General features: G+C 37.7%; 1 protein-coding gene across 7 annotated transcripts in view; it reads left to right on the top strand.

Annotated features, from left to right (window-relative positions):
* Positions 1–13,772, top strand: part of AHI1 (Abelson helper integration site 1) — a 194,186-nt gene that overhangs the window by 163,104 nt on the left and 17,310 nt on the right. For 6 of the 7 annotated variants that reach the window (XR_003910543.1, XM_029943881.1, XM_029943885.1 and 3 more), the window contains one exon: positions 5,902–5,960. Coding sequence is in view for 5 of the 7 variants with exons in the window: in XM_029943881.1 (XP_029799741.1) it covers positions 5,902–5,960 (59 nt within the window). In the remaining 2 variants the exon portion in view is untranslated. Of the gene's footprint in view, positions 1–3,333; positions 3,377–5,901; positions 5,961–13,772 lie in introns of those variants that run through there. The other variant, XR_003910544.1, reaches the window with a different exon arrangement.

Below are 13,772 nucleotides of genomic sequence, written 5' to 3'. Positions count from 1 at the left end.
GTGCTGACAGCTCAGAGCCTGGAACCTGCTTCAGATTCTGTGTCTCCCTCTCTTTGCCCCTCTCCTGCTTGCGCTCTGTCTCTGAAATAAGCTTGCGCTTATTTCAAAAATAAGCATTGAGGAGGGCACTTGTTGAGATGAGCACTGGGTGTTGTATGGAAACCAATTTGACAATAAATTATATTTTTAAAAAAAAGCAAACAATTTACTGAACATTGGCTGAGGAATGATTTATTTGCAAATTTTACAGACATGTCTGTAGTGGTCTTTGCCATTAGATGCGTCTGGGAGTGAGACATGTTCATTTACTTTTCTTTTATTAGAAAATGTGTTACCTACTGTGCTTAATTATATAATTACAAATGAAACATCAGTAAATTAAATTAATGACTTTTAGCAGCTATAAAAAAAGTATTAAAAATTTTTTAAAGAGTTATACTCTAATAAGTAAAAGTCATTATACTTAGTGAGTCACAGAACTAAACATATAAGCAATTTGAGCACAGCGAAGGGCAACTCTGAGGCTGCGTGGTGAAGAGTAGATAGAGCACCAGGTAGGCAGGAAGGTACCTTTGCAGCAACAGCAACCACATGTGCAAAAGCCCTGAGGTAGCTAGAAATATTCCATCAGAAAAATTTAAAAACTTGGGGCACCTGGGAGGCTCAGTCGGTTGAGCGTCCAACTTCGGCTCAGGTCATGATCTCACGGTTTGTGGGTTCGAGCCCCGCGTCGGGCTCTGTGCTGACAGCTAGCTCGGAGCCTGGGGCCTGCTTCAGATTCTGTGTCTCCCTCTCTCTCTGACCCTCCCCTGCTCGCACTGTCTCTCTCTGCCTCTCAAAAATAAAAATAAATAAAAATTTAAAAAATAAAAAAAATGTAGAAGAACCTCAGTTTGAGACTCACAGAGTTGGGGTATGTGTGCAGCAGCCACCTGCAGGTATCTTTTAGGCATTTATGGAACTCAGGAGAGATTTGCTGAAAACTCAGACTTGCAGGGCGGTTCTGATGAAAATTTACACATCCAAGTGTGTTTTCAGAAGCTGCTGTGTTTACAAAATTTGCCGAAAACTAGCTATTGCCAAGTCATTTAGAAGAAAACTCGAGATCTGGATCTGGTTTCATGGTATTGACCTGGAAGTCATTTGCCTAAACATACTGGTTAAATCCATGAGAACAGAAATTTTCTAGAGAATGGAAAGGACAAAGGGTAGAAGGTTAAGGGATGGCAGTTTTGTTCAAGAGCGAACTGAGAAGAAAGAGCGTGGGAAGGATGTTGCTATGAAACAGCCCCCCCCCCCCCGTCCCGCCTACCGCAGACTCCACCCTTCCATCGTCCAGCCTTTAATGCACCTTTTACCCACGTACTGCAGACACCTTGCTAACATAGACATCAAGTCGTATGACTTACTAGCCCAGAAATCTTGGTCAGCTCTCCATTTGCCTATAAAGTCCAGGTCTCATGAATGTGTATGTCGATCCCACACACACCTTGAAGATTGAACTGAATTCTGACCTACTTTCCTTCATCGTCTAAAACACCCTTCTGAGTAGGCTGCCCTGAAGACATCCTCAAAACCTTTGCTCACCCAGTTTTCTGAACTGTATAGCGTTTTGTGCTTCTCCAATTATCAGAATTTTAATTTATCTCTTAAGATCTAGCTAAGTGCTCCCTCCTCTGTAAATCCCTCTCAAAAACCTCCAGTTACAATTCAAGGCTTCTGTTCCTTTATTTCCACACACTTCCTTTTTACCTTTATCACAACGTTTTATCCCCCTCAGCCTTGTTGGTTGTATCCAGAACGTACCCCTTTAGGCCATAAACTCCTCTAGCCTCCTCAGCTTTGTACCCCCAGGTCGTCTCACAGTGCCTGGCTCAGAGTGGGGTTTCATAAACATCTGTCATTGTTCCTAACTGGCACAATTAGAACCCAAAACTACAAGTCATGAACCAAAAAGAAAATCTTCACTTTTTGTTTTTATAGACTTCTGGAAACTGCATCTTAATGCACGGGACTGTTTTGTGCTTAAGGAAAAGCATAAGTCAGCATCAAATATAGTTCACATGATCAATAATAAACTCTAAAATCAAAGAATTGGGGCACCTGGGTGGCTCAGTCGGTTAAGCCTCTGACTTCGGCTCAGGTCAGATCTCACATTTGTGGATTCGAGCCCCGCGTCAGGCTCTGTGCTGACAGCCAGCTCAGAGCCTGGAGCCTGCTTCCGGTTCTGTGTCTTCTTCTCTCTCTGCCTCTCCCCCTCTCATGCTCTGTCTCTCTCTATATCAAAAATAAATAAAACGTTAAAAAATTTTTTTAAATAAAATCAAAGAACCAACAGCAATCTCATAGGAATACATAAAATCATAAAATTGTGCTCTTCGAAACAGAATTTTAGCAACGGAGGAAACCAGGAAGAGCTTGTTTAGTCCTGTGGTCTATAATTTCTCCTCTCTAGAACCCTAGAACTGGGAAGACAGGGTTTTCCCAGCCACCAAACCTAACTTCACCTGGAGTAATTCTATGTTTAAGTGTTTCTGTACGAGGTTTCTGAGCAAAACTGTCTTTGAAAAATAGTTTTGGTGTTAAATCAGATTGAAGAAACAGAATTGTTGCCTTCAGGCGACTTCTGTAACCTTGGTGACTCTGGGCCTCCATTTCCTCATCTGCAAAATACAAGAATAGTGCTAGGATAGATCACGCTTTTATTCAGAGCCGCTTTTGTGCGTTTTCAAGTAAAAACACCGGACCCCAAGAAAAGGGAAATGGCTTGTACTCGGGCCACATGGAAAGCTAATGATGGAAAACCGAGACTGGGATTTAGCCACCAGCTCTAGCTGTTTTCCTCTCTCTTTTTAAAAAAATGTCTTCCAAGTGGGTATAAATAAACGACTAGATGTTAATTAAATGAACAAAGTAGAAGATATCAGAAGGTATTATAAACACATAAATACAGAGCTGTAGGATACCATAAAGTTGCCTTATTTAAAGCTCACCTGTGTGCTACAGACAGACACTGACTCAACACTTACACCTAATTTTACATTCATTCTTCAAGTATACAGAAATATTTGGGTGAGTTGTTTGCATGGCCCATTTCTCTTACAAAGCTATTTATGAGTTATTATCTTCTTGGTAAATCTCCGTTTAATCGGTGGAGGCACTTAATAATGTTAATCATTCCTTTCATGTTTAAGTCTCACTGCATCTAATTTTAAAAGCCTCACTATGGCGCTGTGAGGGTCTGGGAAGCAGGAGCCCCTGGACTGTGGTCCTTTCATTCACCTCCTTTGCTTTGCTCATCTTCCTCTCTTCATCCCCTCCTCTCCACATCAGGGGTGCCTTGAAGAGGACACGGAGTCACAAAACAACCTGAGAGGTGTGTGTGGACAGAAGGGAAAGAAGGGCGGTCGGGCTCCCTGGCCTTGCTGATGGTGGGGGTGCTTACTGGCCAATGGTATTACAGCCTTGGGGCTTTTTTGTTAAACAAGGAAATGAAACAAAACGACTCACAGAGACACCTTCTTCCTCCTCCTTCTTGCCTCCATGAGTAACTCCCCATGTGGCGTGCTGCTGCTGAGACCAAGGAATGAGTGAGTAAAGGTGTTTAGAAGTGGAACGTCCGTCCTAATGAAATAAGTGTCCTTCAGTAAGTGTTAAAACTTTATAATGTGGAGACTCTATTAACTTGGGATTCAGAGGTTTAACACAATTTAAGCCACCTTTACATCATGAAGAAGGACTTGAATGTGCCAGTTACTGTAGCAGAGTAATATAGCAGGAAAGAGGTCAGGGACAGTGCTAAACCTAATCAAGACAAACCTTCTGCATCCATTTCACATGAACAGACTATTAAAAACAAGTTTGGTAAGACCTGCATGTGGCAATAGGTTGTTACTCATATGTCAGGGTCACAACAAATAATTAAAAGTAACGTTGACTTCTTAACAGCGATACACAATTCAGTCTGATTTCTCCTCAGCCTCTGAAGTACGTTCAAATTCTGATTAAAGCTGTTATGTTGAGGGAGCTTTTTAATCTAGACTTCTATAACTGTAAATTGCATACATTGTGTGTATGTGTGTGTGTGTGTGTATATACATATATATATATATGGTAAGATGCTTATTTTGCCATGAGCAAAGAGATAGAAGTAATACTTAGACCAAGTAAAAAATAAAATTAATTTGATTGCTGTGTTTGGAATTTATTTCATAAGTCTGGGAGAAAAACTAAAGATATTCGGTTATAATTGATGCTTTCTGAGTTTAGATGTTGATGGTTTTCTTTGCTTCTTGCTCTGTTGGGTTGTGGGCAGGTAGACTGTTCTGGAATCTGCTTTAGTCCTTGAATTTGAATTTTTTCATGTATTTGTACTTTTTGTCCCTAACGCATTTTAATCAGATCATCTTCACTGGTGGGGAAAAATCAGGGTGTTCTTAGTGCTTTGGTTGTTCTGTGAAACTGAGTCACTTGCTACAACGTCCACCTTTTCCCACCAAGTCTTCTTGTTCATTTATGCTTGTTTTTTATTATATGTTTGAGTAAAAGCTATACAGATAGCAATACTACTATATAATACAATATCCTCTTGGAAGTCTTGATGATTAATAATGCTTAGTTTTAAGATATCATATGACTTCACTATGAGGACTTTAAGATACAAAACATACGAACATAAGGGAAGGAAAGGGAATCAAAAATAATATAAAAACAGGGAGGGGGACAAAACATAAGAGACTCCTAAATATAGAGAACAAACCAAGGGTTGCTGGAGGAGTTGTGGGAGGGGGGATGGGCCAAATGGGTGAGGGGCATTAAGGAATCTACTCCTGAAATCACTGTTATACCATGTGCTAACTTGGATGTAAATTGAAAAATAAATTAACTGAAAAAAAAGAAAAAAATAACACTTGTTTTAAGATACTCAGTGCCAAATCTTGCTAAAGAATGATCTTGCAGAAATCTGATTGGGAGGGAGGAAATCTTAAAAGCAAAACAATCCTCATAAAAGAGAAGACTGGGAAGCCAGTAGTTACTCAAACAACGTTAAGACTGAAAGAAAAGGTTGTGCTCCTTTTCTTTGATTTCATTTTGGTTTTTGTTTCTGAGGGTTTTTTTAATTAAATAATTAGGTACCTATAGTTGATCTCTTTCATTTGTGTATGACCCAAAACTTTAACATAGTAACAATGTATATTTTCTATGTGAATTTTAAATGGATTCTTCCCATAACATATAATTATCTGTTTAAAACACACACACACACACACACACACACACACACACACATTTGTAGTCAATTTTATAGCAACATTGTCTTGGTTTGTAAAATACTGTCTCAGATCAAACTCCATTTTCCCACCATACACTTCCATTTGGAGTGAATGCTGGAATTCTGGAGGAACAATCTAACATCACAGTATAATCTGGCACCACTGAAAATACTCTTAATTTGTTTTCTTCACAAAGGTGCCATTAATAAACTACGTACTGAACAGGTTTTGTAGAAGATTGAGTGTTCAGATCCAAAATTTTACATAGAATTCCATGAGTATCATCACTATGAAAATACTGAAGTATACCCAAAGGATGAGGAAGGGAAGATGCAACGTTGAAAGATAAATTCAGAACTTCAGTGATATACCTACCATATGGTATTTCTAGAGTAGTTTAGACAGATTCGGAGCTGCCCCTTTTTTTTTTTTTTTTTTTTGCCACATACCTGAAAACTTCTCAGATGATCTGGAGAACTGTCTTCTTGGTTGTCCGGAGGAGCGGATACATTATGCTGGTAGACATTTATGTAGAGCAAGCATGCTCTCTCCTCATTCGGCAAGTTGTCACTATTACCTGCCTTGTGTTCTGAGTTTGCACTTACCGTTTGTTGTTCTTCTTTTGTAGCGGTCGGTCATTAAGGACAAGTCCCAGGATTTCAGGCCGGGCTCAGAGTCTGTGACAAAGTAAGCAACTTTTCCTTCTAAGTACTTAAAGCGACAGCAGTTGGGTCTTTTTTAAGGACAACGTCTCCATTTCTCTACTTAGGGCATAATACCAAAAGTTAAATTTCAGGGGAGCCTGGGTGACTCAGTCGGTTGAGCGCCCAGCTCATGATTTTGGCTCGGGTCATGATCCCAGGTTTGTGGGATGGAGCCCCGTGTTGGGCTCTGTGCTGAACGTGGAGCCTGCTTAAGATTTTCTCTCTCTCCCTGGGGCGCACGGGTGGCTAAGTCGATTAAGTGTCCAGTTCTTGATTTCAGCTCGGGTCATGATCTCATGGTTTGTGGATTCAAACTCCACATTGGGCTCCACACTGACAGTGCAGAGCGAGTCTGGAAAGCTCTCCCCGTCTCTTTCAACCTCTCTCTGCACTCCCTCTCAAAATAAATAAATAAACTTAAAAAAAAATTATCTCTGTCCTTCCCCCATGCTCTCTCTCCCTCCCTCTGTCTCTGTCTCTCCAAAAAAAAAAAAAAAGCTCAACCTTTAAAAAAAAATTTCAAACAATTGATTTTTTAAAAGAGTTGAGCTAGCTTAAGGAGAATATTTTAATGGTTAGACTTTGAGAATGTATATTTAACTAATTATAAGAAATAATATTAAATAAAATTATCATACTAAATTTTTGTTTTTGTGGACCTATTTTGTCATTTATTTTTGTTTGAGTAACATTTTAACATTTTAAAATTAGCTGAAAACAAGTAGATGCTGTGTTTAAAACAAAATTATGAAGTACCTATTTTGAGGCTCTAAAGAAAAGAAGCTAATACCCAGGACGTTATCATTGTATATTTTCTACAAATGCCTAACATATGTAAGCAATTCACTTTGAGGCATTTATTTTAAAAGATCACTAGAAAGTTTTATATTTTTATTTGGTACTTGTTCTGTCATTTAATGCATAAATGAAAATCCCTTTTACCTCAAAACTCTTACATCAAAAACCTTCCTAGAATATTTCTCATTTTTGTATCACTGCAAACCATTTGGTAGCTACCCTTCAGCCCAAACTTCATATTCACACAACACTAGCCAACTATCACATGAATGTAACAGCCTCGAATGGCCTAGATAATCAGTCATGCCCTCCTGTTCAGCCCCCACCATCCATGCCCACGTACACGTATGAGAACATCCGTACACACACATGCACCTGCATGATTCCAGCTGAATTTCCTTGAGGAAGATATTTTTTCAGTTTCAGCCTGATGTGCACTTTGACATTTTGAAAAACAGTATATCTGTTTCCATTCAAAAATTCTGAAGGAGATGACAGTCTAATTTATAGGAATTATCAAATAAAATCATGCATTGCTTTACAAGATAATGTTCTATTCTATCGGTAAAAGACAAACATAGTTTTTAAATGGTGTTTGAAAGACTCACAAAATCATGACCTAGAAGATTTCTTGGAAATTTTCTATCCCCTGTTTTCTAGTCAAGAAAACTGAGGGGAAAGGCCTTGCATAAATTTCCCAGGGCGCTTCTTTGTCAGCGCAAAGACCAGGACTCAAGATCCCCAGACTACTAGGCGGTTTGTTCATGTGTTTGTTTTTAAATTATATTTAGTGTTGTCAGACTTCCTCGTAAAATGCCATTTTGTTGGAAGCTTTAAAATCTTTCTTTTTGAGAGAGACAATCTGATGACGATACAACTATATAGAGCCCTGTATCCCGTCAGAGCACAGCCGTTCACATGATCACATTTGGTTCTCAGTGTTTTTCTGCAGACCAGGATCCTGACCCCTGTCTTAGATCTTAGAGGCTGTGACTTGTCTCAAGTGGCTGTGGGTACTGAATGGCAGTCCCAGGACCAGATCACAGGTCCTTGGTTTCCGAATCTGCTTTTCTTTCCAGGTTTTCCTGCTGCTTCCCCATATGATGCAAACACACTTCCCAGGTCTTCCGATCTTTGTTCTTGTTACATCTACAGGGAGATTTTCAGTTTCATTCTCTAAAGCACTGAAATTTTATATAATAGTTGATAATACAGTCATTGACCCTAAGGAGTTTGTACTCAATGACCGATTACACATATAAAAAATACACTGGAACAGTAAGGACAAACTGAACAACCCAAAATACCATATTTAATACATTATGGCAACAGTGCTCTTGGTGTTTTTGAACATGTTTTATGAAACAATTTTGAACTAGTATCTAATATGCAAATGAGAGACTGTAGTCACTGACTGCATTGGATACCTATTCTCCAGTGATGCATCCACACCATGTTCTCCAGATTAAAATTTTTAAAAAACCTCACAAAACCTCCCAGCTGCTAAAGGCTGTCAGGGTTGCTTGACTTCTCCTTTTGAGCATAGAGCACTTACAAAGCTTCTGAAAATAAATTTTCATGAGAAGTTCAGATATGTCTAAATGTGCAAGTTCATCTGCAACTTTCGGGCTTTCCCTATACTAGTAATTTCTTACAAGTAGGGATGAATTAAGATACATTTCTTGTGACCTCAAAACTGTAGGCAAGTGGAAGGTGGAAATAGTATAGCCCAGTATGTACAGAGAAGTCATTTCTTTATTTCTTTAATTTACTTAAATGACTCCATTGTACCCAAGTAAATGGACAGACGCTATTTTTCTTTTTTTTAATTTTAGAGAGAGAGAGAGCACAAGTTAGGGAGAGGAGCAGAGAGAGAGAATCTTAAGCAGGCTCCATGCTCAGCACAGAGCCTGATGCAGGGCTTGATCGCACAACTACAAGATCGTGGCCTGGGCCAAAATCCAGAGGGACATTTAATCGACTGAGCCACCCAGGAGCCCCTGGAGGCTAATTTTTTTGTTTCTTTGCAGTCTTGCCATTCAGTTTGCAACTTAATCGAGTTGGTTGACCAGAATATATAAATAAGCCACATAAGACTACCTCTTACCACTTCCATTTGAATTTCTTGTCTTATTTATTTTTTTAGAAATGTCAATTACTTCTGTGCAAGTAATTTTTATACATTTTAGTAAAAGTATACTCCCTTCTTAAGATATCAAGAAAAACTCCAATAGGTTAATTTAACCCAAGCATTTCCTTAAAGGTCTGAAACTTATACCTTTAATAATTCATGCCCCTGTGATGTTATTATCTGCTGCCTGAGAGTTGGTAATGAAGTCTTTATTAATATGTGACAATCCTTAATAAGCAGTATCTGGTATGCCCTAATTTCCCTAGTCATTAATCGGTTTTAACTTGAGTTTTCGGGGGCAAGGGGGTTTAAAAGAAAGAATGTTTAATTTCATTAACAACTTTGATCAGAGAAAAGTTAATTCAGATAGTTTCACTAAAGTCCTGTATTTATGAACACTCAGATATAAGCTGGATGAATGAGTGAAACCTCTTCTTAATATGATGAAGCCTTTAAGAGTTAATTCTAAGTATCCTGTCACTCTTCCACTGTATATTTATTCCAGTTTTATAATAATCCTATTCCAGACTCCTTCAATTTCCTTTTCTTTTCATGAGAAGGAAATAGTTCACCTTTTTTTCCTTAAAACGCCCTATTGCTTGCAACCTTTTTTTTTAAGTTCTTGCTTTCTCCATTTTTCAACCTTTTTCTTACCCCCACCCCCACATTGTTCAGACCCAGCCATTGTGAGGTATGTGACATCACATATATATTTTCTTTATATATTTAAAAAAATTTTAATTTTTATTTATTCTTGAGAGAGAGGGGGTGAGTGGGGGAGGGGCAGAGAGAAAGGGAGACACAGAATCCAAAGCAGAATCCAGACTCTGAGCTGTCAGCAAAGAGCCTGATGTGGGGCTTGAACTCACAAACCTTGAGATCATGACCTGAGCTGAAGTCAGATGCTTAACCGACTAAGCCACCCAGGCGCCCCTGTTCTTTATATATTTTAAATATGTTCTTCTCTAGATACATAAGTTGCAGATATTTTCTCCCAGTCTCTGTTTTCCCTTATCGTTCTCTTAACAGTGGCTTTCAAAGAACAAGCTTTATTTTGATGAAGTTTATCAGTTTTTTTTCTTTTATGAATCATGCTTTAGTTGTACTATCTAAGCAGCCTTTGCCTAAAGTCACAAGAGTTTTCTTCTACATCTTCTTGTGAAAGTTTTATAATTTCAGGTTTTGTATTTAAGCCTATGATCTGTATTGGGTAAATTTTTATATATAGTATGAGGTTTGGATGAGAGAATTTATTTTGGTTTGATTGCATTTGCATATTCTAGTTGTTCCCACCCCATTTGTTAAAAAAACAATCCTGCCTCAGATGAATGGCCTTTTTGCATTTTTATGAAAATCAGTTGTCAGTATCTGTGTGGATTTGTTTCTGGACTCTTGGTTCTGATCCATTGATCTACTTTTCTATCTTTAATCAGTAACACACTGTCTTGATTGCTAGAGATTTATAATAAAATGGAAGTCTTGGAATTAGGTATTATTGGTCCTCCAACTTTGTCCTTTTTCAATGTTAGTTTAGCTATTCAAGGTCTTTTTTATGTGCACATGAATTTTAGAATAAGCTTCTTCTACAGTAGAGCCTACTGGAATTCCAGTTGGCATTGCCTTGAATCTACAGATCAGCTTGGGGAGAATTGATAGGTTTAACAATATTCCGTAATCCAACTCATTAACATATTTCTTCATTTATTTAAGTGTTTTTTAGTTTTCAGAGTATAAATCCTACACATGTTTGACTCATTTATTCCTGAGTTTTCGTATGTAAATGATTATAATTGTTTGTTGCTCATTTATAGAAATAGTACTGACTATTGTATGTTGAACTTGTATTATCTCATCTTAACTAAAATGTCTTTTGAGTTTTAGTAGCTTTTTAGTATATTTTACTAGATTTTCTACATAGATAGTCAAACAAATAAAAACCAGTTTAATTTCTTCTTTCCGAACCAGATGCCTTTTTTTTTTTTGCCTTATTGCATAAGCTAAGCCTCCCATATGTTACAGTATTGAATAGAAATGATGAGAGTAGATAGTGTTACCTTCTTCACAGTCTTATGGGTAATGAGTAGGAAAGCATTCAGTCTTTAAACATTAAGTATGATATTATCATAAGGTTTTTAAATAAATGTCCTTTATCAGGTAGATTCCTTCATTTCCTGGTTTGCTGAGAGTGTATATCAGTAATGGATGTTGGATTTTTGTCAAATGCACTTTCTGTATCTATTCAGATAATCATGATTTTTCTTTATTAATGTGTTAATATGGTAGATTACATTGATTTTTAAATTAAACTAAGGTTTCATTCTTAGATAAACCTATTTAGTCATGGTATGTTATCATTTTTATAAATTGGTAGACTTGATTTTCTAAAATTTAATTTAGAATTTTTTGCATTTTATTCATGAGAAATACGGGTGTAGTTTTCTTATAATGTTTTAGGCTGGTATGGTACTAGGGTAAGCTGGCTTCATAGAATGAGTTAGGAAGAATTCCCAGTTCTTCTGTTTTCTGGAAGAGTCTGTATACATTTGGTATTTTTTCTTTTGTAATTTTCATTCTTCATTGATACTTTACTTAGTGACATAATTTCCTTTAGTTCTTTGAACATATTTGCAATAATAGATTTCAAGTCTTCGTCTAGAAAGTCTGATATATAGGCTTCCTAAGGGACAGTTTCTGCTGATTGCTTTTTTCCCATTGTATGGGCCATACTTGTATGTCTTTGTAATCTTTTGTTGAAAACTGGACATCTTAAAATGATATAATGTGACAACTCTAGAAATTGGATTCTTCCCTTCCCTGGGATTTGATGCTACTTATTGTAGTTGTTATTTTTTAAATAACTTCTCAGAACAAATTCTCTAACTCTATAATTATAATGTTTGGCCACTGAAGTCTCTGCTTGGTTAGACTAGTGAGGAACTAATTAGACAAAGATTTCCTTAAACACCTGGAACCAGTAAGTCTCTCAGTCTTGCTAATTGGGATATTGAGCACACCTTTGATATTTAGCCAAGCAATTGACCACTCTGTTAGCTTTCACTTCCAGTTAGCACAGAGCATTAAAATCAGCCAGAGTTCAAGGCATAGAGCCTTCTTAGCTCTCTGCTGTGCATGCACACAACCGTACATGTGTGGGAGAGACCTTCTAGACCCTCAGAACAGTGTCTGAGCTTGGGGAAAACTCAGGTGGACATCTTCCTTCCCCAACTTTTCCTTTTCAATTTTTTAGTTAGTCTGTTGTTTGGCTTCTATTATCCATCACTCAGACAGCCGTGACGTTAACCTTAATTGTTTTAAGAAGTACCTCCCGGGGAAAAGGCAAGCTCTGAGATAGGTCAAATACCGACAGCCTTATACGTGGTATCGTTGAAGGAGCTACCAGACAGATAAGTAGAATAATCTTTGGAAATTAGGCTTCGAAAGAGCTCCAGCCCGTTCTGCTCCTTCCAGTGGCCAAGGGGCTGCTGGCTTTCACCCTAAGTTGCAGGCTATTCTTCAAGGCCCCCACAGAGCTAACAGTGGGGGATGGGACTCGGTCAAGTTAAAATGCCACAGAGGTCTCTGCTCTTACCAAGTTTCACCCATTTTTCTTGAGTAAACATTCCCCAGCGGCCACAAGCTTTTGAGTAATTTCTAGAATTCTGAAAATGCTGATTCTGACCAGTTTTGCCAGTTTTCTCTTGGCTGATTCAGAGAAGCGAATGTTCAGAAGTCCTTAGCTCCACCAGTTTTGTGAGCATCGTTTTATTTCTTCTTCAGATGTTGGGTAAATTGACAGATGAAGCTGTCTGGCTGTGGAATTTTCTTTTTTGGAAGATTTTTTAACTACAAATTTAATTTATCTAGTATAATTAGAGCTATTACGGTTATCTGTTTCTTCTTGTGTAAACTTTGATAGTTTGTTTCTCTCAAGGAATTTGCCATTTCACTCAAGTGATTTAATTGATTGACATAATGTTGTTCATAATATTCCCTCATCTTTTCAGTATGAATAGGATCTGTTGTAGTGTTGCAGCTTCCTAATCCCTGGTGTTGAGGATTTCTTCTTTTTTTTCAATCAGCCTTGGGAATGGCTTATCCATTTTATTGATCTTCTCAAAGAATCAGCTTTTTGTTTCATTGATTTCTCCTTATTGTTTCATCATTTTCTATTTGATTTCTACTCTCGTCTTTATTTGGCTTATTTCGGGTTCAATTTGTCCTTTTTTCTAGATTTTTAAAGTGGAAACTGTGGGCATTGATTTAATACCTTTTTTCTCTCCTAATATCAACATTTAGTGCCATAAATTTCCCACTAAGCACTGCTTGAACGGCATTCCACAAATTTTGATATGTTGTGGTTTCATTTTCATTTCTTTCAAAAAACACTTTTTAATTTTCCTTCAGATTTCTTCTTTGACCTATTGGTTACTTAGAACTGGGTCATTTCATTCCCAATATTTAGGGAGTTTCCCAGAGATCTTTCTGTTACTGATTTCTAATCCCATTGTGGTCAGAGAACATATTCTGTATGATCCATATCTTTTTTAAATTTATTGAGAATTATTTGGTGATTCTTAATATGCTCTCTCTTGGTAAAAATTTTTAGTGCCCTTGAAAAGAATGTGTAGTCAGTAGATGCAGAAAAAGCATTTGACAAAATACAGCATCCTTTCTTTTTTTTTTCATAATATTTTATTGTCAAATTGTTTTCCATAACAACACCCAGTGCTCTTCCCCTTAAGTGCCCTCCACCATCACCACCTCTTGTCCCCCCTCCCCCTTCCCCTTCAACTCTCGGTTCATTCTCAGCATTCAATAGTCTCTCAAGTTTTGCATCCCTCTCTCTCCCCAACTCTCTCTCCCTCT

The sequence above is a fragment of the Suricata suricatta genome, chromosome 7 (genome assembly GCF_006229205.1).
Source record: "Suricata suricatta isolate VVHF042 chromosome 7, meerkat_22Aug2017_6uvM2_HiC, whole genome shotgun sequence".
NCBI lineage: Eukaryota > Metazoa > Chordata > Mammalia > Carnivora > Herpestidae > Suricata > Suricata suricatta.
Note: the sequence above shows the minus strand (reverse complement) of the source record. Positions and strands in the feature narration are given on the sequence as shown.